The sequence below is a fragment of the Bubalus bubalis genome, chromosome 20, assembly GCF_019923935.1.
Source record: "Bubalus bubalis isolate 160015118507 breed Murrah chromosome 20, NDDB_SH_1, whole genome shotgun sequence".
NCBI classification, from domain to species: Eukaryota; Metazoa; Chordata; class Mammalia; order Artiodactyla; family Bovidae; genus Bubalus; species Bubalus bubalis.
Window position 1 is genome coordinate 53,834,705 of NC_059176.1, and position 27,233 is coordinate 53,861,937.

Consider the following 27,233-nt stretch of genomic DNA (forward strand, 5'->3'; position numbering starts at 1 on the left):
CATGGGATTCTCCAGGTAAGAATTCTGGAGTGGGTTGCCATTTTCTCCTCCAAATGGGTCTTCCCGGCTCAAACCTGAGTCTCCTGCATTGCAGGCAAATTCTTTACTGCGGAGCCACCAGGGAAGCCCTTGGCAGCCTCTGGCGGGAGTCAAAGGCCCAAGGGGAGAGCTGTCCCCCTTCAGGCCTGGAGCACCGACTGCTCAACGCTTAGACCCCCAGCAGAGCCAGAGCCAGCTCTGTCCATCCCAGTGGCTCCCTGAGATGCCCAGGGAGGGAGCCTCGTCTGCAGAACAGAGCTGATCTCTGGGATGAAGCTTGGGGATCAACGAGTCTCTCAACCTCAGCCACACGCAGGAACCAAACAGAACTGCTCAAATGTCGGGATGTCTGACCCCCATCTCCAAGGTTTTGGGTGGGGTGGTTCCCCACCCACCCGCTGGTGAGTCCAATGTGCGCAAGGCCACGAGCCTAGCTCTAGTCCAACCACCTGCTTTGTGGATGTGACACATTCAGGGCCACCCAGCCCTCCAGTGACAAGGCTGGCACACACAACAGGAGGAAGAATCTCCGGCGCCGTGATTCTGTGCTGCCCCGTCATCTCAGCAGCCCGGCAGGGTTGTAGGGGGTCCCACCTTGCAGATGGAGAGACTGAAGCCCGTCTCTTCAGCCCAGGGTTAAGCAGCAGCTCCCACGATTTGTCAACAGACTTGTCAACAGCCAGTATGTTCAAGGAGAATTACCTGCACAACAAGAGCGGGATTCCATGGAGGGAAGTTCCGTTTGTAGAGTGGAGAGGACCTCACTGCTCCGAAGGGTGGGACATGGGAGCTTCTTTTACCTCCCTTTCCCCACACTTACCTCTCCTGGGTGGGGGGAGTCTGGGGGTGCACCCGGGGTCTCTCAAACTATCCCCCAGGGATTTCATGAACCCTGCAAATTCCCCAGCTTCCTCCCTGGAGACTCTGAGTCATTAAACCTGGGTTAGGCCTAGGGAGATGCATTTTTAACAAGCAGACAGCTAGTTCAAACGCAGGGATCTAAAGACTGGTTTGAGGAGCTTGGGCTTAAGGGAGAACCTTGTATCTGCACGTTGGCAGGATGGGCCTGACGCTGGCTCTGGCTGGGCTGGTCTAATTCCACGAGCCTCAAGGGTATGAAACCTGTGGGTCTCCAGCCAGTGGGCCTTCCACGGGGAGGTCATCCAAAGCAAAAACGAGACACTGGCAAAGTTTCTTTGACCCAGAACCTGAAACACTATAGGAGCCCTGGCATCACAGTTAAGTACTTCCAACCAGGCCCACATATGTGCACATCCCAAGATCCACGCCTTTATCTTGTCTCTTCCTGCCAAGTAAAAAGAAAGAACGTGTTTTTTTTTTTTTTTTTTTACAATAAAAGGATGGGGGTAGGTGCCTTCATCCCTGTTTTACAGATAAACGGCAGAGAGGTTAAGCATGTTGGCCCAGGACACGCAGGAGTGGGGCACCAGGGTATGAACTCGAGGGGATCTGTTTCCAGACCTCGCTTCTTGCGCTCGCCCAGCCCAAGCCAGGGGGAGGGGACGCTAGCCTAAGGCCAGGCATTCCAGGAGGGTTCTGGATGCTAAGGGACAGGCAGGAAGGAGGGGCTGGGCTTGCCCTGGCTGATGGGAAGGCTTCCTCTAGGAAGTGACAGGTATTCCAAACCAGAAGCCCAGAGACAAGGAGCCCTGAGTCACACCGGGTGATGGGAAGGTGGTCTCCACCTCTGGGTGCTCACCTCCAGATGTGGAGACGGAGTAGGGGATGGGATTCCGGTGCGGCAGCTGCTGGGACAGGCTCCTCCTACAGCCACGGGTGACAGGCTCGGGGCTCACCAGCATCTAGCCTCTCGTGAAACCGTCACAGCAAGTCTGAGCAACACCCTGGCTGCTGCCGCATGGAAGAGGGAACAGGGGCAGACAGGATCAATCACTTGTCCCAGGTTATTTGGCCATCAGATGGCGAGACTGGATGTTGAGCCCAGACTCTGCAGTCTGCGCCTGTTCTCCCACTCACCCCAGACTCAGTCCAGGTCCCCTCAATGGCGCGGGACCCCAGCCTGGCCCCATCCCCAGCTCCTCGCAGCTGCCAGGCTCCTGCGGGTGGAGGGAGCATTGTTTCAGGTGACTGGGGCCCCACCACTCTGGACCCAGGGATGGGGCCAGGATGGGAGCCCAGTTGTCCAGGCAACCGCCCAGCTCCAATGCTGAAACTGTGGGGGTGGGGTGGGAAATTCAAGGCCCTGGAGGGGATGTACAGATGGAGGCAGACAGAAGCAGGCTGGTTCTCGGCAGGTCTGCAGAGCCAGCCTGCCGCTCCCTCGTGCCCCCAAGTCCTGCCACTCAAGGCCCTTCCCCTTCTTGGGTCCCTCTCCCCTCCCCTCCTCCCACCTCCATCCGGAGGGTCCAGAGACGCTTTCCCAGGAAGAAAGGAAGTCTCTCAAGGCTCCTGGAGGGAGGAGCAGCCCAAACCTGAGTGGGGCCGTTGGCAGCTGTCTGAGGAAGCGATGTCAACAGTCCAGCGGGCCCTGGGGTGGCCCGGGTCAACTGGGCCCTGAAGGACCCGGGAGGCCGGTGGGCCCACAGCCTCCAAGTCTGGGGTGCACCGGGTTCCACCCCTGTCCACTGGGGACTCCTCTCAGGGCCTCCGAGGAGGAGGACATGGTCCACCTGGATTGTTCCGCCTCTGGGCCACCTTCTGGCCGTGACCTGGGGCCCCTGAAGGAATGGGGATGGGGTGGGGGAGGTGTGCAAACTCTCCAGGCAAGAATACTGGAGTAGCCCTTCCCTTCTCCAGGGGAATTTGCCCAAGCCAGGGATCCAACCCACTTCTGCATTGCAGGCAGATTCTTCACCGAGCCACCAGGGAAGCCCAAGGAAGAAGGAATCTCCCAAGGAGCCCGGAACGGGAGGGGTGGCTGGGGAGGCAGGGGGACTTGCTGGGAAGGTGGTCGTGGCCCCAGGCTGAGCCAGGAATGTGGTAACAGAGGGAGCATTCAGATTTTTAATTAAAGTGTTTGGCTGTGCTGGGTCTTCGTAGCTGCAGAAGCTTTCTCTGGTTGTGGTGAGCAGAGGTGCAGTGTCCTCACTGCTCACTGCGATGGCTTTTCTTGCTGTGGAGCACGGGCTCCAGGCACAAACGGGCTTCAGCACCTGAGGCAGGTGGGCTCAGCAGTTGCGGTCCCCGGGCTCTAGAGCGCAGGCTCAATGGTTGGGGTGTGCGGGCTTACTAGTTGCTCTGTGGCAGGCGGGATCGTCCCAGACCAGGGACAGAATGAACCCGGAATCCACGTCTCCTATGTTGGCAGGCGGATTCTTGACCACTGAGCCACCAGGGAAGCTACTCTGATCCTCTTTTTGACCTTGGATCTGCTTCTATTTCCGGTTCCAATGAGGGGCCCTGTTCCTCCCTGCCCAGCAGGCTCTTCTGCAGCTTGCTGGCTTTGTTCGTGACTCTGTCTCTGTCCTGCGGCAGCAGTTAGCACACTCGCTTCCGGGGTGCACGGCTGGGTTTCCCTTTGAGTGGGGGGCGGGGGTGGGGGTCCTTGGGCAGAAGTGGCCCCTTCTCCTTCAGGAGCAGGCGGGGACCCCGCACCTGGCTGGCTGGCTGGTCCTCATGGAGCCTGCCCAGCTTTGTGCCTTTGGCTTCTCCTGGAACAAAGGATGGTTCCTCCTCCCCTCTCCTGCCTCCGGGCAATGGGAGCCTGTCCTTGGCTCAGACCCAAGCCAGGAGCTGGTGGGGGCAGGGCAGCAGAGGAGCACGGGGCCGTGGGAACCACTCCCCCACCCCGCTGGGGGTGTCCAGACACTGCAGCTGCCCTGACGGCCGAGGGCGGGCGGCGGAGAGAAGGGACCTCTGTTTCCTGGCTTCTGGGGCGGCAGCTATTGCCAGGGCTACAAGACTCTTTAGAAATCCAGGCGCGTCCAAGTTCACCGAATGAGAGAAGGCGCTTGGCAACCCAGCGGGACTTTCTTCTTTTTGGTTGTTGCTGCGTGGGGAGGGACGGGGAGCTTGGGAGCACAGAGCTGCGAATTCAGGCTGATTCTGTTTTCCGCATCACACCGGGTGACCAACTGCACCCAGGGGCCTCTCGCGGGGACAGCAGGGCAGGCTCGGCTCCGGGAGCCGCCAGCGACGCAGGAAGAGCAGCACAGGCGCCTGCGGGCGGGTTAGGGTTAGGCACAGCAGCTCCTACCGTGCATTCCAGCAGTTTCTGAGATCAGACCCAGTAAATCCCTGCTACATGCAGGGAGATTCTTCTCCCTGAATTCGTGTTTTTGGCAATTGCCTTGTTTGGGAGTGGGACGGGCTGGAAAAAAGTCAGCAGAGACAGGTAAACTGGCATTCATCTTTTTTACATAGTAGGACCTACAGCAGCAGGATCTGTAACAAGGACGTTTTTCACCGCACTTTTCTGACGGGAAACGGTTCTGACTCTAGGCGCCTCCAAGCTAGGGTCTGGCTCCGGGGGGACTTAAGTTCCCCAGGAACCACTTTGTGCTCCGGGGTGGTCCTTCCCGAAGGTACAGAAATAAGGCTTCACTGGGTCGAAGGCTCCCTCACAGCTGGGGAGGGGGTCCGGCCCTTCACTGGGAACAGGAGTACCCTGGAACTCACTCCAGGAGGCTCACCCGGACAGGAATAAATCAGAGTCACCATTGAGACTTATTAAAGGACATTTATTATTATTATTATTATTTATTTTTTTGGAAGGTGGAGGGGGGCTTTACAAGGGTCTGAAGCCGATAACTAGAAAGGAAGATAAATAAAATACAAAGCCAGTATGTTGCGGCAAAATTCCAGGAAACACACTGAAAAAAAAATCTTTACAGTTTAAAACTGCTTTTACTTTATACATAATTACAAATTAATATACAGCATCTGGGTTTTAACCCCTTTGTATTTAATAGGATTCAGCACAGAAATGTCCATTTAGCATCTGAAAACGACGAAACGACAGCAGAGGTATCAGGTGTCTGGGAACCGGCCTCCTGCATGTCCTGGGGTGTCCTGTGCGTCGGGGGGGGGGTGACACGCCGGGAACCTCAGACGAACGGAGAGCGCGGTGGCCCTTCAGAGCCCTGGAGCCCGGGGCCGTCCGGGCGGGGTGAGCAGAGGCCCGGCGCGGCCCGGGGATCCAGAGCAGGCGGCCGCCGTCCACGGCAGGAGACACGTCAGCCAGCTGGGTCTGCCCGTCTTTAAACCTTCGCAAGATGGAGGAGGAACTCAAGGCCAGCTAAGCTTCTGACAAATTAAATTCGACTGGTACATGGAAAGAAGCCTTTGTTGTTTTTGTTTTTTCCCTCTTATGGCAGCACTGAAAGACTTCTCGTCTTAAAACCTGGCCAGCAGGCAGAAGATTTCAAAGCGCAGGTTAACTAGGAATGTTATGCTACACTGAAGAAAACGAAGCCAACCGAAACGAACCGCTGACTTCTTCCTTGTCTCTGAGGGTCGGCCGGAGCAGCAGCGCCAGGAGGGGCTGTGACCCGGGCCGCCGTGAGCGTGTCACACGGCCCTGCTGTGGGATGGCGGGCGCCAAGCCTTAGCCACCGCCACCGCGACACGGAGGGTTCTTTCTGGGCGTCTGCAGTCCAAGCAGGTCCAGAATCCTCGGCAGTGGCTGGGGTCCCCTCCGAACCACCCTCTTTTGGCTGCTGAAGCCCACTTTCCAGTCCGTTTCTCCCAACTTCTCCCTCACAACCAGCCCCTGGGCATGGCTGTCTGTGGGGCACACTGGGCCCCCCATCAATGCTGCATCAACAACCACAGCTCCAAGCTGACAACAGATCCTTGGGAGCAAGAGCTGGCTATGGAAAAAGAACTCTGGGGTCCGAGGGATGAATTAGAGTACTGCTGGGAACCACACCCTCCAGGTTGGAGGTCTGGCCCTAAGGCTAATGGTGCTATCTTTTAGTTCAGGTGGGGCCTATTTATAAACCCAGACACACTAACACCCACCCTCCAAACAAACAAACCCCAAGGGTCTTACAGTGCGTGCTCCCTACTGCTGCAACTAGGGGCTCGGGAAGACAGCAAGTAACAGGAGAATGTCTGCAAAGAAGAACTTTTAGTGGTATTACCCTGAGACGTGAGAGGATAAAAGGTAAGGTTCGTACCTTTCCAAATAAAAACCAAAACCTCGTTAAGGAGTTCCTCCCCACAGACCACTCTCATGGCGGTAGAGGGGGGAATGTTGGCAAAGGCTGAATGACAGCAACTGGGCTGTTGTTAACCCTCTCCATTTTCAAAGAAAACAGTCAATAGCTGATTGTCGCGGAGTGAAGCCAACCATGGGGAGCATTTAAAGTGCACACGTCGCCCGTCGCACGACTAGGACAGCGACCACTGAGATGACGGGAGTCCTGGGAGAAGGCGCAGCCTCCTTCTAGGTGAATCACTCGACTCTGGGACCCTGGGGACCCTGGGTGGTGTCTCCATCTGCTCCCCAAAATCTAAACGCAAGGGAGGTCAGGCTCCTGATTCCCTAAGCAGAGAAGCTTGCCTTCCCAGCTTGGGGATGCTGTGGAGAGCAGAGTCTGAGTCGCCCTGAGAGGCGGCCCCTTCTCACAGGAAAAAACCTCAGCAACCAGGTCAGGCCTCGAGGTCAGAGGTGGCCTCGAGGTCAGAAGCAAAAGCAGGAGCAGCAACAATCCCAGGTGGCTCCCCAAACCCCACACTGGATGGGGAGAGGGGGCCAAGGCACGGAGAAGCACGGGTCTGGGTCAGGGGGAAGACGCCCTTGGATTCAGATTCGAAACTCGTCCAACCACAACCTGACCAGATAGGGTGCAGGCAGAGGGCTAATCGTTTCAGAAAACCGCCACCAAACAGCCGAGGCAACTGCAACTTCACAACCAGGTGGGAACGAAGGACACTTTGAAACTGAAATCCAGCTGTGTGGCGACGGACAGAAACTCTGTCCGGGCGCCTCTGGTGGAGAGCCTGTGTGAGGGCACGGCCACCAGCACCAAGCCTTGGCTTCGCGCCCAGGGCCGGGGGTGGGGGGGGGCGGGGCGGGCCTACACAGACACCGGAAGGAGGACGCGGGCCCCCCGAACCAGTGACCAGGACAGAGTGCCAAGCTCCCCGCGGGTCTAAGCAAGGCCATGGCAGACTGGCCATCCTCGGAGCTGTAGGGACTGGCAGCGGAGGCAACCTAACCTTCTGACGTTCAGGGTCTTTGGTCGGGGGGTTGAGGGGCTGCATATTAAGGTTCAGTCGAAAATCAGCTGGTTCTCAAAGCCTTTCTGAAGGGTAAGAAATCGCCGTGATAAAACGAGGCACATGTAAGCCCATGGGTGGCGAGTTTTTTTAACTCTCAGGAGGAAGACCTCTCTTGGTCAAAGAATGAGGTTGGGGTGGGAGGAGGGAAAGAAAGGGACTTCACCCCCCACCCTTAATTTTCCTTTGGGCCTTCAAGGCACTTTGACAGACCTGGAGGAGTGAGGATGCAGCGTGGGCTGCTTGACCGGACAGTCAAAACCGTTGGGCTGGTGTGTTTACCCTTAACACACACGCACGTACGCACACACATAGACACACACACACACACGCACCCGGCACACAAATAAATAAATCTAAAGCTAAAACTTTTAAACCAGACCTCTTTCAAATAAACTGAAAGATAGATATCTCCATCTGCAAGGCCAGCTTGCAACTCATCAACAAGCACCAAGGTACAGACCTGTTTGTTTTTAAAAAGGTTATGTTCAAAGACCCATGCTCCTGAGCAGCGAAAGGCAGGAATCAAAGGCCACGTTGAAAGCACAGAATTTTCCAGGGTCTTCCCCCCCACAATGAGGGGGTAACAAGCGTGGCAGGTGCGGGGGCCTCATGGGGAAACGCTCTGGACCTGCAGGCTGGTGACGAGCCTCCAGGAATACAGATGAAAACACAGAAAAAAGGAGAGAGGAGGAAAAAGAACAAGCAGATAGCACTTGTGGCATCTTCAAGGGACAGGGCACAGTAACCATCATAACTTTAGACTGCAAAACTTGGAGAAATCAAAATTGTGCCAGGCCTCCTGACAGAAGGAGACCCTTCCAGGCCGTACCTCCTGGGCCAGCTCTTCTCCTGGTCTGAACTACTCCATACGCCCAACGCGCCCACCTGCTCCTGCTTTTCAGCCAGTTGTCTAGGAGAGGGCGGTCACCCTACCCCGGAGGAAGAGGCAGGCGGCCCCAGGGCAGGCAGAGGAGCGCCGGGGGGCCACCCTCTCCCCTGGCGGGGGCACAGGCAGGAGAGGTTTCCCTGGGAAGACACTGCAAGGCCCCAGGGGGACGGCCAGGGGGTCGTGGTCATGTGCGAATGGCCAGTGACGACCGTAAAGTGTTACTCTGCGGGGGTGATGGGAAGGTGGCCTCTCTACTTCTTCTGTGCCCAGAATCTGTGGGCAAACATCTTGGAAAGCCAATACAGTATTTCTTTTAGATCTGATGACTTCTTTTTTTTTCCCCAAAGTAACCAAAACACCAAAATCAAGGTGTTTCAGGATCATTTGCTTTTTAAAGACATCGAGCCTTCTTTCATTGGTTTTCACAACTGTTTGCCGTCCCTTCTGAATGAGAAATACACGCAGAAGAGGCGGGTGAAGTGTGCACGGGTGGGTTTGCCGGGAGACAGCCTGGTGGGGGGGACCAGCGGCTGAGACTCGGAGCGCATCCACCGAGTGGTGGGGTCAGCACCCTCGTGCGGACCTGAGCCCGCCAGGCGTCTGGTGCAGATCATGCACAGTCCCATCGTATTCCACGTGTCTATACAGACGGGTACCATACGCATTCAGATGAAGCGCAAACTACTTGCTGTTTGATTTTTGGTTCTGTTCCCCCAAATCAAAAGGCAGCCAGAGCTTCAGACCACATTCGGAAACACCCTCTCGGCCTCGAGGCATTCCTGACATGTCCACAACCATCGCCTGGACTTCCGGGGCCGCTATCCTCGTTGTCATGTGACCTCAGCAGGGCCGGCCAGTGGTTGGGTCACAATCCCGGGCCTCCTGCCCCACCCTGACCCCCAGGACCGTCTGTCCCTCGGGCCCAGGCCCCAGGGCAATGGGGAGGGCTGCGGGGCGCAGGCGTCAGTTGGGGGGAAGCGCACACAGGATGGCGGGGGTGGACGGTCACCAGGCAGGACAGCAGCGGGACCGGTCAGCAGATAATCTCTTCCCCCTCCGCGGGCACCTCCGACGCGGGGCCATCTGGAAAAAGGAAGCCAAGAGGGAGAGAGAAATTCAGACAAAAATGCTCTTTTCATTGGTAAATTCTGGCCTCTCTTCCCTAAACACAAGTCCCCCGGGATGCAAACAGACGCTGGGCAGGTGGGTGATGACTTCTGCTGCGGCGCCCCCTCCACTGATATAGTGAATGAGGTCCTCAATGATGTCCTCTGTCTATAGATCCTTGAACTCGACAGAAGACAGCCTGGAAAGAGGGATTTCTCTACACCCTCCCGCACAGAAGGGAGAGGCCAACCCTGATGAGAAGGACTCAACCTTGTGTCGTGTGGTCTGATTGTGTGCCCTGCGCTGGCGGGAACATCAGCTAATCCTGAGCTGCAGGGTTCCTGGGTGTCTGGGCTCAAAAACACCTGCCTCATATCTCTTGCAGGATTAAAGCTGCCCTCGGAAAATGCTCACCAAGCACCTATTAGTATATTACTTTTCTTTTTCCTCCTGGGTCTTTTAGAAGACAGCGTCAGTTTTGTTGCTTTTTGAAATGCTATGTAAAGCCTTAAACTTTACAAGAACACATAAGCAATATGCATCTTTTATGTTTAAATATGTTTATGTGGTAAGGGAAAGTACTTGCAAATGAATATACAGAATCTTTAAAAAAAATCATCCTCCTTTACAGTAGAAATTTCTTTATAGAAGTATCTCAACTTGTGTCTTTAAATAAAAATGTTAGTGACTGGTTAAGAATCTTCTGAGATTGCAACAAATTCAGCTTTCCATTCAAGTAGCTTATTACTGGACCAGGCCGAAAGGCAGGGAGGCCTGTAACTGATTCACCGAGTTTCTGCTCCTCATCTGGACAGGAAGCGTGAGAAAGGAGACTGCGCTCCGTACTCTGCACACATGCCACACAGACTGGGTTCCTAAAAGCTCCCTGAATTTCAGTTCTCAGCGTTAAGTTCCAACAGTCCTCTATGGGCAGAACAAGTGGGTCTGGTGAGACATATGGGGGTCAGCTTCTACGGCCCTGAAAGGCAGGCACCTCTTTGTAACTCCTCCCGTGTTGCCAGAGCCCCCAGGGGCGGTGTGGCCCGAAGGAGACGTGGTGTGTGACTTACCCCCGGGCTGTGAGCGGCTTCCTTTGCCCTTCTTCTTCTTCTCCTTCTTTTCCTTTGGCTTAGCTAACCCGAACAGGCGGGTGGACGTGGACACTGGGGTCTGGCTCTGAGCCTCTGGTGCCTTGCTTGTCTGGCTGACGGAACCCAGCATGTGAAAAGGCCCCTTTTCTTTGTGTGTCCGAGAGATGCTGTTCCTTTTGGGGGACACTGAGAGTTCTGAGTCCAATGACCCTGATTTGGCTATTGAAGGTGCAGGTGGCGAGGGGGTCTCCTCAGGGTTCGGAGAGAAGGATGGGATCCGCAGCAGCTTGGTGTTTTGATATGAAACCTGTGCATGGTTGAGAGAAGGGATGTGACTTGGGGGACCGGCAGCGTCCTCAGTGACTGCTCAGTGGGCAATGCACAAGGTCACTGGGGATGCTGGTGTGTCAGACCCATGCACACTCACTGCCTTTGGACTCTGGAGAACTTGAAATAAAGACCCCGAACTTCTCAGTTCCAATCCCTTCCCCCAACCCCCTGCAGTATCTATGAAAGTGCTAAATGACCATTTTGATACCTTGACTACTTCTATTATTAGCACTATAAAGAATGAGTAGCACCTTGGATGAGGCAGCTCACAATTCCCATCCCCTGGAGAGGCAGGAAGAGCTGCTTATCTGATGACTGATTTAAATGCAGGAGTGGATAATTATTTCATTGCTAAGAGATTAGAGAGGTCTGTTCAGGTTAGATGGGAGGTGGAGACGTGCTTACACCAAGATCCTGGTCAAAGGTCAAACCGAAGATTAAAGAGATAGACTCTGTGTTCTCTGAGCAGCCTTCCCTGGGGAACACATTCTTGGGCCACACGAAGCACGGCCCAGCCCCCGTGCTCCCCACACACCTGGAAACCTCTGCACGAAGCCTAACTATCCCCCTCTGGAAGACGGCAGTATCCTTTTCCTTCACTGTTCAAGGTCAATCAATCAAACGGATGGCAACATGGGTATCAGGATACCCAGGAGGCTCTGGCATCCCTGTTCTAGGACAGCCAGGGACTACCACTGAAACAAACCTGGGGGTCAGTGTGCTCCCACAAATGCAAGGCCTTCCTGAATCAGCAGCGGCTGCAGGAAAAGGCTGCATTCACAGTGGCAAGGCATATCGGGAATGAAGCAGGGCCCAGGTGTCTGAGCGGCCCCGAGCAAGAATATCCTCTCTCCCCTCTGTGGCTGGGATGGGCCCGGCCCTGCAGCTGAGGCCCACTGACCTCACCACATGCGTTCTCTCACTAACCCGGGCATCGGAGCCCTTACTGCTCTGTGAGCTCAGGCACCGTGTGTCTGGTGCCTGCAGTGAGTTGTCTCTGTTCAGCTACGAGGTCCTTTACATTCTGATTTCTCACGTGGCACAGAGCAGAGGGGTTGCTCCCCAAATCCTGGATGGCTGACCGCCACCCTCACAGACACTGAGGCTACCCCAGCCTAAACGGGCCAGGCTCCGGCCAAGGGCCAGGTACTCCCCCTTCAGTGGCCTGGCCAAACTACAACCTTTCATGCACTTCTAAACCCCTTACAGACAAAAAGGAGAAAAAGACTCATTTCCTCACCTGCGCCTCTGCTGACGCATAAACAGATTCAATAAAATCAGCCTTTATATACTATATATTCTATTTGCCTATTTTCCTCCAAGCTGGGCACACAAAGGGTAATTTTTTTAATTGGAGGATAACTGCTTTACCATGCAGTTAGTTTCCGCTGTACAACAATGCGAATCAGCCATATGTATACACACACCCACGCCCTTTTGGGCCTCCCTCTGGGTCCCCACATCCCGCCCTCGAGGACATCAGGACTCCGAGGGTCCTCGCCCGGTACCTGGCTGAGCCGCTCCGAGTCCCGCCGGAGCTGCTCCTGCTCGCGCTCGAGCTGCCGCTGAGCGGCGCGCAGGCGCTCCAGATCGCCCTGGTAGGCGCCCTTCCGCTGCTGCAGCTCCTCGCGCTCGCGCTCCAGGTCCTGGCAGCCGCGCCGAAGCTCGTCCTCGCGCTGCGCCAGGCGCGCCTCGCGCTCCTGCAGCGCCCTCTCGCGGGACTCCCACTCGCGCTCGTGCCGCCGCTTCTCCTCCTGGTGCTGTGCCTGCTGCCGCTGCAGGTTGGCCAGGTCCTGGCGTTGCTTCTCCAGGCTGCGCTGCTTCTCCTGCTCGATGAGAGAGCTGGGCCGCGACGCCGTCCGCGTGAGCGCCCGCTCGCTCAGCAGCAGCTTCTGGTCCTCGATGTAGCTGTCCTGCTGCAGAACCACGCCCTGCGGGGAGACGCACGAGGGGGAACGATGCGCACGAGGGGGTGATGAGCACCAGGGGGGCAATGCCCACGAGGGGGAACGATGCCCACAAGAGGGGACTGTGTGCCTAGCCTGCCTCGAGGGTGGATGGCGCCCACACCCGGACTCCAGCCCTCCCCTGCTTTCTAAGCTGCTCTGGGAAAAGTACTCTAGGATAACCCTGGGCAGCAACCAAGTGGGAAGGTCAGTGGTGCCAAGACTTCGATTTTGCAGTCAGCGGCCTTGTCTGGGGTGGTGTGTGCCTTTGGAGGTGGGAGGAGGTATGAACTGGATTGGTTAGATCTTTAAGGAAGGAAGGGACCCGAATCTGAGGGTACTGTGTATGAATGTGCACTCAGTCATATCCCACTCCTTGCAACTCCATGGACTGGAGCCTGCCAGGCTCCTCTGTCCATGGGATTCTCCAGGCAAGAATACTGAGTGGGCTGCCATGCCCTTCTCCAGGGGATCTTCCCGACTCAGGGATTGACCCCGCTCTCGTGTCTCCTGCACTGACAGGCGGGTTCTTTACCACTGGTGCAAAAAGTCGGACACCTAGAAAGGCCGTCCAGACTGGAAGCATCTCCTCTGTGAAGGCCCACACCCCCTGCACTCTGGGGCATGGCTGTTAACTGTGCTCTGGGTACCTGCCATCCACCATCTGCTCAGCAACTCTAGTCTTAGAAGATCAGTGAGACTCTGCAGTGTAGTGTAAGTTGCTCAGTCATGTCCAGCTCTTTGTGACCCCATGGACTAAGCCCACCAGCCTCCTTTGTCCATGGAGTTCTCCAGGCAAGAATACTGGAGTGGGCTGCCGTTCCCTCCGCCGGGGATCTTAACCACTGCATTTTGGAACCTTTCTCATCATGAGAGCCAGTCTCTCTTGTCTGAGGGCTGTATTCACCCATAAGAAATGTATCAACCTCAAAGATCCAGGCTAGCCACACCCTTGTTGGTCTCCCTCTCAACTAGGAAGTGAAGGAACAAAGGAGAAAAGGCACGTACCTGCAGAGTGCTGAGGAGCTCGTGGAGATGGACGACGCTCTGGATGACCTGCTGCAAAAGCAATCAACGAGCCGTCACCTCAGACCCCAGCACGCTGTGCGTCACTCGATGGGAACCCACCCTAGCCCACAGCAAGGGGCTGCGACTCAAGCATTTTCAAACTGAAAGCACCACACAGAGTAAGCCAGTGCCCAAGTAGCCAAGAGAAACAAAATAAGATCAAACAAGCGTAACTGTGTGTGGGGGCAAGTTACGCACAGTGAGAAGTATTCTGAAGCTCCGATTATTTAAAATGACTGGTACAAAAACGGCACACATCCCAATTTAACCCAACAGAGAGCTCAGAAGCAAGCCACAGTGGCTAGTGTAGCAGATAAGGAGCATTTCTAGTCAATGGAGAAGGTTAGAATATTCAGTCAAGTATTTTGAGGAAATTGGGTAAATCTTTGGAAGAACTTAAGTTGGGATCCAGCCTCACAGAAAAAAAAATTCAATGAGCTGTAAGAAAATATGAGAATATTTTTTCATCTTGAAATGGGGAAGGCTTTTCAAAGACAGCAACAAGAAAGAACACACACACGAAATTTCAACTTTTACTATGTAAAAATGTATAATAAAAATCTGGCAAAGAAGACAGTGAACAGAATGAGGCAAAAACAAACAAACAAAATCTTTGGTTTAAAAAAGGCTCTCAGATCAATAAGCAAAAAACATTCTAGTAGAAAAACAGGCAAGGAACATAAACCTGCGATTTACAAAAGAAGAAATACAAACGGTCGAATACGTAACATATTAAAAAGGATTCAACCAGATTTCAAGTCAGAAGAATGCAAAAATTAAGAAATAACTACTTGATAATAAAATTATCAAGCCAACAAAATGTCAATTAAAAAAGAATTCCTAGTGTTGGTGAAAGCATGATGAGAACGGATGAATCCTCTTGTACTGACAGGGTTCAATGCAGGTTTTAGGCAGAGGATGGCATGCTGAGGAAATAATCACAGCTTTGCCAAAAAAAAAAAACAAGTATGAAGATGCTCCTGGCTGCATCATTTACAAAGCAAAAAAGCAGAGAAAGAATTGATCATTGGAAAGATTAAATTATGGCAACTAGTATAATAATATACAGCTGTTAAATAGCATGTTTTGTACAAACGTCTCAGGAAAATGCTTCTCGAGTGTTAAGAGAAAAAAAAGCAGGATATGAAGTTCCAGGGAGTATTGAAACAAACCGTGCAAAACTATTTTTATGCAATTCACACTCACATAAACTTAAGACACATAAATACATGTCCTGTGGAAGAAAAGGCTGAAGATAGAACACCACACATTTAATAATAGTAGCTATCTATTTCTCAGCGGTAGGATATTTACTTATTGTTTTCCTGTTTTACATTATTGGATGTTTTTCCAATCTTCTCCCATGATCATGTATTCCTTTTATGTTATTTGAAAACACAAAAACTTAATTATCAGGCTTAGCTCTTTGGAGAATACTTTTTGCCCCTCATTTAAGTTTATTCTTAATTAACAGAGAGAAGTCCCAGCCGGCCAGCCGACTCTGGCTGAGCACACGCAGTGTGCAGTCCCTGCTGGAATGCCTGGAAGCCACTGGCCTCCTGCGATCTCTTACCCAACTCTTCTCACTCAGCGTGGGGTGGGGCAGGGGGAGTTGGCAAGTGGAAAAAACAACTAAAGGGCTGCTTTCTAAGCAGCACAGGAGTGGGGCAGTCTGTGTGAAAGCAGGTTTACTTCATTCGCTGAAGGGGGTTCCTTCAGGGTGTCACAGCATGCAGGCTAACAGGCCAACACAGAAGACAAACCGCTGCCTGTGTTTTAGGGGAAAAAGGAACGAGTCCCTGCATCTGAAATTCTGAAACGAAGCCCCTCAGGGATTTTAAGGTGTTCTATGAAAAGCAGGGAGAAGCGCAGAGCACACACCCTGAGAGGCACACCCTCGCCCCTCCCTGTCCAGGGTCCAGCTCCAGCTGCACAGTGTCACACGTGCAGAGTCAGCTAAGCTTGGAGCCTTCAGGAGGACTTCCTCAGAGGAACCCAAGGAGACGGGGAGACGGTGAAAGACCTGGGTTACCCTGCAGGGTCGGCAGAAGGCAGGGAACCTGGTCTCTAGCCAGGGGACGCCTGGACTACTTTTTAGAGTGACATATGGAGTCAGAAGCAGTGCTCAGAGAAGAAAACTCAACTGGAGTCACAGTGCAGAATCACTCACAAGTTCCTCTGTCACGCTTCACACTGCAGCTTTTGGTGCCAGGTTAAAGTTACAGCCAAGCTGGTGACAAATTGTGCTCAGCGTGCGTGGATGGAGAGAAGCCACTGTGGGGGCTTCGTGGCCCACGTTCAAAGAAAGCAAGGGGCTTCTCAAGGACAGGGGAGCAGAGGCTGGTTTAGGAGGCAGCGATTTTCTGGCAAAAAACCGACAGGACGATGCCCTGGGGCCGACGACAGCACAGTTTGCTCAACGCGGCAAAGCAGAAACGCGCAGGCTCAACCTAGCGACTACAACAAAATCATGCTCCTGTAAAGGGCTCCGAGTGTCCTTACCTCACTGTTCCTTTTATGCATAAATACCAGGTTAGCATTTCCACCCTATAAAACAATAAAAAAAAAAAGTGCATGTAAAGAAAATGAAGATTGAGGCAAAAATTATATTCAGTGTGTGTCTAACTTATGCTGTGACGTCCCATGTTCGTTCTTTCTACATTAGGGCAGTGAAGAGGTGACGCCGAACTGTTGCGGAAGCCTTGTAATGAGTTCAGGCGGGGGTGGTGTGTGTTTAAACAAGGCTCTCAGTGGAACCGGTCCAGCCGGCGGAGCTGTGTGCTGGAACGTGACGTCCAGAACCAGAGAGGCCCGACGGCCAAGAACACGGGGCTCAGAACGGTGCCGTTTGCTTAGAAATGTGCTTTCCTCTCAAGATGAAGTAGGAAATTAAAAGGGCAAAGTGGGTGTCCAAAACACGATCACAGTGGACTAATTTCAAGATGATGCGCTTAGAGGAAGGGCCCGGGAGGATGCAGGGAGGCAGTGTCTCTTAGCAAGAAATACCTTTTTCAGACCGCTGTCCGACTCGGTCCTCCTGAGGTCCTGGCCATCGTCTCCCTCCTCCTTCTCACCTCCTGCACAAACAAGTACTTTTTTCAAGTTGCAAAACAGATTAGTCAAGAAAATACTACATACACAGCTTAGGTACAAAATACTCCCGAATCTTAGTAATGCCAGCAGAAGGGCAGCCATGTGATTATTAAACACTTTTACTGATACAGAAGAACTAGGAACAGAAAGGAAAAAAACAGTCCTATTGCCCCTTTGGCTATAGCTTAGCTGAGATCCCAGGAAAACCTCTTATTACTCAAAATGAACTCAACGCAGATGGAGGTCCCTGAGTTCCAGCAGCGGGATACTTAGGACCTCACTAAAACCTTTCCTGTCTGAGCAGGACAGCAGCGATGGAGCCGCTGAGTACAGATGCTTTTCGTCCTGATGGTGAAGGACTGCCCAGAAGAGCACATGAGCTCAAAACCACTGACCTGGGGGCTTCCCTGCCAAGAATCCACCTGCCAGTGCAACAGACTCGGGTTCCATCCCTGATCCGGGAAGATCCCACATGCTGCGGGGCACTGAGCCCGTGCACCTGAGAGCCGGTGCTCCGCAGAAACCACAGTGAGAAACCCACACACCAAACCAGACAGTAACCCCAGCCCACCGCAACTAGAGAAACGCCCGTGCAGCGACAAAGACCTAGCACAGCCAAAAATAAATAAACACAATTATATAAAAACCACCACCACCACCACCACCACCACCCCACTGACCTTTTGAAACATTCATCTGATGGCTGTCAAACCCTCCAAAGGTCTCCGCTCTCCGGGGCAGGGACACGGGGCCGACCATGCCCTCCTGCTCCGCAGGGCTGCTGACGACCTGCCCAAGCGAGCCTCTTAGGCTGCCGCTCACCAGACCCTGCAGGATCTCCACTGGGAGACAGGAAACGCACAACACTGACATCTCTTGCAATGTGAAAATGAAAACCTCCTGATTAACACACTGTATACACAGCGAAGATGATCAGAAAAGCCCAAAGCTGACTATGAGACTTCCTTTGTTCAGAGAAAGCTCTCAGCTAAGGACAGGTGTTGTAGTTGGATTCTGTTGGAAATGCAGAGATTAAACCTCCAGCCTCATTCACGTGAGATCTAGGAAATGTAAAAAGGGTACAGGGAAAGCTGGAGAAGGAAATGGCAACCCACTTCAGTATCCTTGCCTGAAAAACCCCATGGACAGAGGAGCCTGGCAGGCTGTAGTCCAAAAGGTCACGAAGAGTCAGACACGACTGAGTGAGCACGATACAGGGAAGGCAGAGTAATTTACTGGAAGGAGCACGGCTCCTGCAGTCAGACCAGAAGTAGCCAAAAAGAAATCTCCAGGAAGTGAGATGTGCCAATTTGAGAACAGCAGTGGAAAGTGCAGGCTTTCTGCCCCTCCCGTAGTGACGTCAGGGGGACAGGGAAGTCTGAGCATCTGAATTATCAAACCTGACCAGCCACAGTTCTCTTCTAGAGCAGCAGTGTCCCACAGAAAGGAGAAAGAGCTGAACGTGGAACAGAAATTGAGCAGGAGAGATGCAACAGAGATGAAGGAAAAAGAAGGTCCATGTGGAAAAAGGAGGAGCAAAGAGGCCAGGAATCTCCTAAGGAGACCCACTGTCATCTTCTAAAACCACTGCAGGAAAACAACAGAAGAGGCCAGTGAAGTGAAAAACCTATCTGAGCCTAAAAGTTTCAGCTCAGTTCAGTCGCTCAGTTCTGTCTGACTCTTTGCGACCCCATGAACTGCAGCATGCCAGGCTTCCCTGTCCATCACCAACTCCCGGAGTTTGCTCAAACTCAAGTCCATCGAGTCAGTGATGCCATCCAACCATCTCATCCTTGTCGTCCCCTTCTCCTCCTGCCCCCAATCCCTCCCAGCATCAGGGTCTTTCCCAATGAGTCAGCTCTTCACATCAGGTGGCCAAAGCATTGGAGTTTCAGCTTCAGCATTAGTCCTTCCAATGAATATTCAGGACTGATTTCCTTCATGATGGACTGGTCTGATCTCCTTGCAGTCCAAGGGACTCTCAAGAGTCTTCTCTAACACCACAGTTCAAAAGTATCAATTCTTCGGTACTCAGTTTTCTTTATGGTCCAGCTCTCACATCCATACATGACCACTGGAAAAACCACAGTTTTGACTAGATGGACCTTTGTTGGCAAAGTAATGTCTCTGCTTTTTAACATGCTGTCTAGGTTGGTCATAGCTTTTCTTCCAAGGAGCAAGCGTCATTTCATTTCATAGCTGCAGTCACCATATACGGTAATTTTGGAGCCCAAGAAAATAAAGTCTGACACTGTTTCCACTGTTTCCCCATCTATTTCCCATGAAGTGATGGGACTGGATGCCATTTTCTTCATTTTCTGAATGTTGAGCTTTAAGCCAACTTTTTCACTCTCCTCTTTCACTTTCATCAAGAGGCTCTTTAGTTCCTCTTCACTTTCTGCCATAAGGGTGGTATCATCTGCATATCTGAGGTTATTGATATTTCTGCCGGCAATCTTGATTCCAGCTTGTGCTTCCTCCAGCCCAGTGTTTCACATGATGTACTCTGCATATAAGTTAAATAAACAGGGTGACAATATACAGCCTTGACGTACTCCTTTTCCTATTTGGAACCAGTCCATTGTTCTATGTCCAGTTCTAACTGTTGCTTCTTGATCTGCGTACAGATTTCTCTGGAGGCAGGTCAGGTGGTCTGGTACTCCCATCTCTTTAAGAATTTTCCACAGTTTATTGTGATCCACCCAGTCCAAGGCTTTGGTGTGGTCAATAAAGCAGAAGTATATGTTTTTCTGGAAATCTCTTGCTTTTTCTATGATCCAACAGATGTTGGCAGTTTGATCTCTGTTTCCTCTGCCTTTTCTAAAACCGGCTTGAACATCTGGAAGCTTATGGTTCACGTACTACTGAAGCCTGACTTGGAGAATTTTGAGCATTACTTTGCTAGTGTGTGAGCTGAGGGCAGTTGTACAGTAGTTTGAACATCCTTTGGCATTACCTTTCTTTGGGATTGGAATTTTTACACGAAAATGAGCAACAGAAAAATATCAAAGTCAAATCCCACACAAAGTTAAGAAAAGAGAGAGAGAAAGAAAAAGGGGTGCAGCTGCCCTACACATAATACAAGCACATCAGAAGGACATGTCCGTAAAGTAAGTGTGCTAACAAGGTAAAAAAAACCCCAAAACTCAAGATGTGGAAGACCCTAGTCAGAATGAAGAGACACAGAAGGGAGGCGGCAAAACTCAAATAACTGGAAACAAAAGGGAAAAAAATACCCCTTTCTGAAATCTAAACTAGACTCTGAGAGCAAGTAAACCCAAGAGAAAATGACTTAAGAGAACAGAAGCTGAAAGGATACATTTACATGTTAAAAAGATGAAGATATAAAAAAAGCACTCTGGGAAAGCAAGAAGTATTGAAGACAGGCAAAGGTGATCCAATAATATGGATAGTGGGAGTTCTTGAGGAAGAAAATCAAAGCCAGCGCACAACAAAGACACTAAGAGCTATAAGAACACATCTCTGAAATCTGAAAAGTATGCGACTATAAATCAAAACAGAACGCTGTAAACCTGAGAACATCATTCCAGAATCAGCATCAGCAAGGCATATTCTAGTAAAACGACTTGGATTTAGGGGAAAAAACCCTTTGGGCATCAAGGCAGAGAGCATGTGACTTATATATGCGGGAAATCAAATTATGACTGGACTCTGAAATGTTTTACGTCAGAGAAAAATGAGTTACACATTTGAGAATTAGCATACTTGAAGAAACTGGGATCCGAGGATTTTATATCCAGTAGAACAGACTTTCCAGTATAAAGGCACAAGTTATTACCAGTATACAAGGACGTGGGGAATATGATCCTCATGAATCTTTCAGAGGAACTAAAGAGTAAGCTTCAGACATCCAAGATGACTGGAGGGACGCTGATGAGAACTGGTGGTGATTCTTGCAGAATGAAGACTACAGGTCTAAAAAGGGGAGCATGCCATACACAACGGCTGGAAGTTGACAGTGTAGACAAAGTACCATTGATCAAAGCGGGGGTGGGCAGGCATGGCATTTACGAGCCCTATTTCGCGACAGTAGTATCAGCACCTGTGTGTTAGGGTAAATACAGGATACTTTATAATGTATCCTGAGGAATGAGGATTCACAGTATGGAAGAAAAGAGATACAGGTGTATTACAGAAGAGATTAAGTAAAAACAGGGCTTCCCAGGTGGCTCAGTGGTAAAGAATCCACCTGCCATTGTAGGAGACATAGGTTCGATCCCCGGGTTGGGAAGATCCCATGAAGGAGGAAGCAGCAACCCACTCTAGTATTCTTGCCAGGGTAATCCCATAGACAGGGGGCCTGGAGGCCTACACTCCACGGGATCACAGAGTCAGACACAACTGAGCACGCAGGTAACAACATTGCAGTTCACAAGGTGAACTGAATATATATCGGTGTAATTCATTACTGTCCCCCCATACACATTTCCACCCAAGAGGTCCACTGAAAAGGCCCAACCTACCAACAGCGAAAACCCCAGCAGTGACAACTACCCCCAGCACCTAGACAGTGGTCTTGAGACATCATTTCCCACTAGAAGAAACCACAGCTTCTCAGAGAAAGGCTAATGCCAGACATGTGCAGAAAACAAGACGAGCCCGAACATTTCAACAAACAGCAGAGCGGCTCTCAAGACCGCTGGGGTCATGTCAAAAGGGTTCGGAGGCAACACGAAAAGGTGCACGCTGGCAGGGAGGGAGGCCCTTTTAGACTTTTCCAATAATGATAAGAAGTGCAATGGCTCAAAGCCCATCAGATATATTTAAATCAATGAGTCTATAATGATGTTTTAAAAGTACTGGTCATTTTCAGAGAATGACCATAAGTCAGTTCACTATTTTGAAAACTGGTAAATAATAGGGGGAAAAAGATTTATCCTTTTATCCTGCTTCTCCTACATGTTACAAAAAGTAATAAAAAAGACAACTAGACAGCCTGTATCTCCAGATGAAACACTACAGGAACACAGCTTGCCAAAGGCGTTTCACCTTTGAGCAACTGAGCCCCCAAACCCCCCTGAGCACCTTCTGAAGGAACCAGAAGGCAGAAGAACAGAACCGTTGCATGAATGAAGTCCAAAAAAGAGAAACCTGTAGGCCAAAAAGCTCACGGATAAGCTGTGTGGAAAAGAAGGGATAGTGGGGCGGGTGGAGGACTGTAAATAAAGAACCTTAAAAATGAGTATCAAAAACCACAGACACAACTAAATCACAGTGTTTATAAACATGCCTAAAACCACATATATGATTTTACATGGCCACATAAAACCATAAAGAAACCTAAGTAATTACTCTAAAAGTCATAATACCTATGGCTTGTAGGAGGGAGGGAGAGAGCTGTGATGGGGACAGGAGATGCACAAAGGCTTTTAGGGATCTGGCCACATTTTTATTTCTGGACCTGGGAAATAGTTACAAGGATGCTCACCTGATAATAATTTACTAAAGCAAAACATGTTTTGGGTTGTTTTCTGTATTTTGTGCTTCCTTTTACAAAGAAAAAAAGTGCTCAATGGTAGATAATGCTAACATGCAAACCACTGTGTGGGGGGGGGGGGGTAGGCGATGCTGAATGTAAATTACCTTCATTTATTGCACTTTTCATTAAAGGTCCTCCTTTGAGAGCCTCTTCTGTGTTGGAGCGGAAGAGGGTTCTACAGCTGTGGGTTGGGGAGCAGTCCTCTGGCAAGAGTGTGCTGCACTCAGTCATGTCCCGGAAAATCGTCTCCTTCTCTTCCAGGAGGAGCAGGATCTGCTGGTCCTTTTGCTGAAGTTGCTCTGTGGACATTTGGAAAAGGGATCTGGTCATCTGACAGGTCAGCGAGAGGCGATGACTGAGACACGCGCGCCACCTCGTGGCAACGCCCGGGACAACAAGGAATGCAGCTTCCCCCACGCCTGCTTCCTGTTTCATCCTGAGGACAGTATCAGACTTTTTATCCGTCATGTCTACTTGGAAAACTATCCTGGGTCTTTTGAGGCAAACCTGAGAATTTCCGATGTAACAAGTGTGCGCTGTGCCCCACTGTCCCATCGCCCTGCTGATTCCTCAGCCCCTGTACTCTTCTCCGGCTCTGTCCGTTGCTGCATCTGCTCTCTCCAAGGCGATCTTTCACACCTGCATCCAACCAAGTTTTCCATCTCCTCTTCTCCAGCGACATGTAAACCTGTTGCCCGCCCCGGGCCCTCAGACACTGCTAGGCTGGCTCTCTTCCTCCCACTCTTTCTCTGGCACGTTACAGACCTGCGCTTGGTCCCCCGGCTCCCCCTGGACTGCCTTCCACACCTTACACATTTCCTTCTCAGGGATCTCATCCACTCCCACGGCTTCAGTTACTTCTCACGTGCTGATAACTCAAAGTGTTAGTCGCTCAGTCGTGGCTGACTCTTTGCGACTCCATGGACTGTAGCCTGCCAGGCTCCTCTGTCCACAGGATTCAACTGGAGTGGGCTGCATTCTCTTCTCCAGGGGATCTTCCCGACTCAAACCTGACTCTTCCACATTGCAGGCAGATTCTCTACTGTCTGATCCACCAGGGAAGCCCATTAACTCACACAAGACACCCAAGTCCTACTCACTTTTTGGGCACCAGACTGCTGAGTCTCATTGTCAAGTGGCAGCTCCACTTAGACGCCTAGTTCTCTGCAGGTCAGAAGCCTCTGTTCTCTGCTTCTGCCCCCACCCCATCCACCTCCTCCCTGGAGCCCTGGCCTCTTCCTAGGTCAATAGCACCTTCACCCCCCGGTTACCCAGGCTGGAAACCAGGGGGAGACTTCTCTCCACACTCTGTCCCACCTCCCCCAGTGGTTCCTCATCTCTCACTCGCCTCCACCCCGCCTCCAGACCACTTCTCACCCAACTTATCCAGAGAGTCCCCCAGCTGGTGTTCCCACTCCTAGTAGGCTCTCCCAGCGCCTGCAAGCAATTCTCCCAACTGGCATCAATACTGATTTTAAAAACTTGCTTGCTGCTGCTGCTAAGTCGCTTCAGTCATGTCTGATTCTGTGCGACCCCAATAGACAGCAGCCCACCAGGCTCCCTCATCCCTGGGATTCTCCAGGCAAGAACACTGGAGTGGGTTGCCATTTCCTTCTCCAATGCATGAAAGTGAAAGGTCAAAGTGAAGTCACTCAGCTCCTCCGTCCATGGGGTTTTACAGGCAAGAGTACTGGAGTGGGGTGCCACTGCCTTCTCCAAAAAAACTTGCTTACATTTTGCTAAAAAACTGTATCATTCCCTGCTTGAACTTTAACATGTGGTGGCTTCCAGGCTTCGTCTCCCATCACTCAGCCCTGACTCCCAGACACACTAGACCTTCACTCCTTTTTCATTTTGCACCTGTTCTTCATCTGGTGAGTTGGTGTTTTTTCCCTTTTTTCAGATGTAGCTTCATGTGTCAGTTTCTCGTGAGACCGACTACAGGCAGGATTCTTAGGTCCCACACACTCTCTACGTGCCTGTGGTCCACAGGGCCTGTCATCTACGTAGGTCCCCCTCACGGCAGGGACTCCAGTTCAGGAATCACTGCATCCCCAGCACCGAGCACTGTGGCTGGCCAGGTGCCTCAGGCATGTGAAGAGAAGGCTGTTCCCTTCATGCTCATGTACATGGCAGAAAACCAACACGATACTGTAAAGCAATCATCCTTCAATGAAAAAGCGGGTGGTTCTCATCTCTGCCATCCTACTCACAGGAAGAGATAGCAACGAGACACTGGCTCCAGTCTAAATCTGCTCATCATTTTTTTTTTCCCCTCTCACTGTTGAAAGAGAGTGAACTGAACTCCTCGGGAGCCTACATGTACTTGACTCTTGGCCTTACTTCTTTCCAGAGCACAACACATGCTTCTTTTAGAACACTCAGTAGCGCCAAAGGGGAAGACACACGAACAGCTCAGCAGACAGAGCCGAACCCGGCTCTGCAGGGAGCGGGGTGTGAGGCCCTGCGTCTCCGCTGTCGTGGGCCCAGCTTTCTCACCTGCTTTGAGTACAGCCTTGCAGGGGTGGAGACAAGACCACACGAGACAGCAGGCCTCGACAGACAGTGGTCAAACTGCACCCGGAAGCAGACTTCGCCCCAAACACACTTGGAACACACTTGGAACTCAGGGCACCGTGGCGGGGGTGACCAATAAATGGATTAACTGGGAAATTCCTTCCCTCAAGAACCTTTCTCTCCTTCCTGTTTTAATCTTAGATGTGCCTGTGAATTCCAGCAACTTCTTCCGTTACATAGTACCAAGACTGTCACCAGGGCCCACGGACACTTTGGAGTCAGAGAACCAACATCCCCACGATCCAGCGTCAGACGTGTTCCCACGGGCCACGCTCACAGCACAACATGTTCCTGCAGGACCTGCGTCGGCTCAGACCTGGTTTCTCTTTTGTGACGAACTATCCCCCTCCCTGGTTTGCGCCCTTCCGGCCGGCTCTGGAATCAACTGAAAATCTGCAGGGGTTCTGGGTGACTGCACCCCCTTCTCCCCGCACCCGCCGTGTGACTGCACCCCCTTCTCACCGCACCCCCCGTGTGACTGCACCCCCTTCTCCCCGCACCCGCCGTGTGACTGCACCCCCTTCTCCCCGCGTGACTGCACCCCCTTCTCCCCGCGTGACTGCACCCCCTTCTCCCCGCACCCGCCATGTGACTGCACCCCCTTCTCCCCGCACCCCCCGTGTGACTGCACCCCCTTCTCCCCGCACCCCCCGTGTGACTGCACCCCCTTCTCCCCGCACCCCCCCGTGTGACTGCACCCCCTTCTCCCCGCACCCGCCGTGTGACTGCACCCGCTTCTCCCCGCACCCTTCGTGTGACTGCACCCCCTTCTCCCCGCACCCACCGTGTGACTGCACCTCCTTCTCCCCGCACCCCCCTGCTCCGACAGGCCCTTGGGCCGCTGCCACCAGCTTCACCTTTTAACTCCCGGGCCTTGGTGTCCAACATCTTCTTTTCTTCCTCGTTCTCACTAGGAATTCCTTCATCTTCATCTCGGTTCCTGACATGACCCCAACAGAACAGCGCGTTATTCAGAGGCCCGTTACCCCGACAGTGGCCCGTCCATCAAGCGATCCCGGAGGGCGGGGAGAGACTCACAGGGTGTTGATCGTGTCCTGGATGATCTGAATCCAGCTGCTGCGCTCCTCCTTGGAGCTGGCGTGGACTTCCACCATCTCAGGGTCCTTCATCCCCATACTGATGAGGAACAAGCCTTTCTCCTCGTGTGCTACTTCCCTCACAATCAGCTTCTTCAGAGAGATCACTGTCGATTTCTGGTCCTGGAAAGTGGGGAGAGCGCAGCTAGAAAGACGTGGATGCGACAACCCATCCCTTGAGACAGCTTCCATCTCAGGGCGAACTAGACGCCCTTGAGGAGCCTATGGCTTGCACGGGGCGGTGGGTATACGCCAGCGCCCTGCTTTCCACGCACCCCACCCTCTCCTCCCCCCGCTGTGTCCACAGGTCCGCTTTCTACATTTGCGTCTCTCTTCCTGCCCTGAGACAGGTTCATCAGTGCCATTCATCTAGATTCCAAACATGTGGGTTAATACAAGATATCTTGTTTCTCTCTCTCCCTGCCCCGCCCCCCAAAGCATATGGCTTAACAAACAATGGCAGATTTAGGAGAAAAACCAAATAGCTCGTTATTTCACTCACATTTTATCCAACAGGAAATGATTTCCAAAAAGGAAACAAAAATTTAAGGCTATCAAGGTTCGAGTCCTTTCTGGTTTTTGTCACAGACTCTGGTTGGCAAGGTTATAAGAGGGAATGATTTGTAAGACATAATACATGAGAAATACTACAACGACAGATTTCTTTTCGGATCAAATGCCGAAGGCTCTCAGAAGGGATTCTGAGGGAGCAGAAACATAACTGGAGGGGAGGAAGGTGGGCAGAAAACTGCAACACTCACCACCTACCCTCACGGTTGTGAATACTGTTAATTACAAACAGCACAGATGAGCAGTTCAGCTTACCAATGACGCAAAGACGTACTTCTGGTCTTTTTCTTGAAGGAAGACCAAGATGTCAGTCAACAGGACCGCTTGAACCTCTGCAGAGCGGCGAGAGGAGAGAGAACCACGGTCAATTGGCAGGGAAGCACCTCCAGGGTGCGCGGCCAGACGATAACCCAGCAGCCCACCCACACGGCGCTTTATCACGCTCCTCCCAGGCCAGGGTCTGACACCTCTGCAGGGTCCACATATGGCCACTAGATTTTTTAGAGGAAATGGGATCGATCACCAATACCCTGTTCTGAGAAGATCTGAGCACTCAGTGCTGGAAAGCTGGATCCCACAAGGCAAGGTCTTTAAGAATAAAATACTTTAAAAGTTGGGAAGCAGGACTACAGCAACACATTCCACAAAATAACTCTTGGTCACAGTGTTTCTCGGCTTCTGATCACGGTAAGGGGAAAGGCGCGAGACAGCAGACAG

The 27,233-nt window shown here is 52.0% G+C and overlaps 1 protein-coding gene across 13 annotated transcripts in view; it reads right to left on the bottom strand.

The window, feature by feature from the left end:
- Positions 1-4,679: 4,679 nt before the first annotated feature.
- AKAP13 (A-kinase anchoring protein 13) overlaps positions 4,680-27,233 on the bottom strand; it is a 322,494-nt gene continuing 299,940 nt past the window's right edge. For 12 of the 13 annotated variants that reach the window (XM_044933352.2, XM_044933353.2, XM_044933355.2 and 9 more), the window contains 11 exons: positions 26,772-26,848; positions 25,888-26,069; positions 25,707-25,789; positions 22,377-22,571; positions 17,453-17,614; positions 16,686-16,756; positions 16,182-16,226; positions 13,620-13,670; positions 12,174-12,596; positions 10,315-10,642; positions 4,680-9,220 (listed from right to left, as the gene is read on the bottom strand). In XM_044933352.2, the coding sequence (XP_044789287.2) occupies positions 9,171-9,220; positions 10,315-10,642; positions 12,174-12,596; positions 13,620-13,670; positions 16,182-16,226; positions 16,686-16,756; positions 17,453-17,614; positions 22,377-22,571; positions 25,707-25,789; positions 25,888-26,069; positions 26,772-26,848 (1,667 nt within the window). In that variant the 3' untranslated portion in view covers positions 4,680-9,170. The remainder of the gene's footprint in view (positions 9,221-10,314; positions 10,643-12,173; positions 12,597-13,619; positions 13,671-16,181; positions 16,227-16,685; positions 16,757-17,452; positions 17,615-22,376; positions 22,572-25,706; positions 25,790-25,887; positions 26,070-26,771; positions 26,849-27,233) is intronic. The other variant, XM_044933357.2, reaches the window with a different exon arrangement.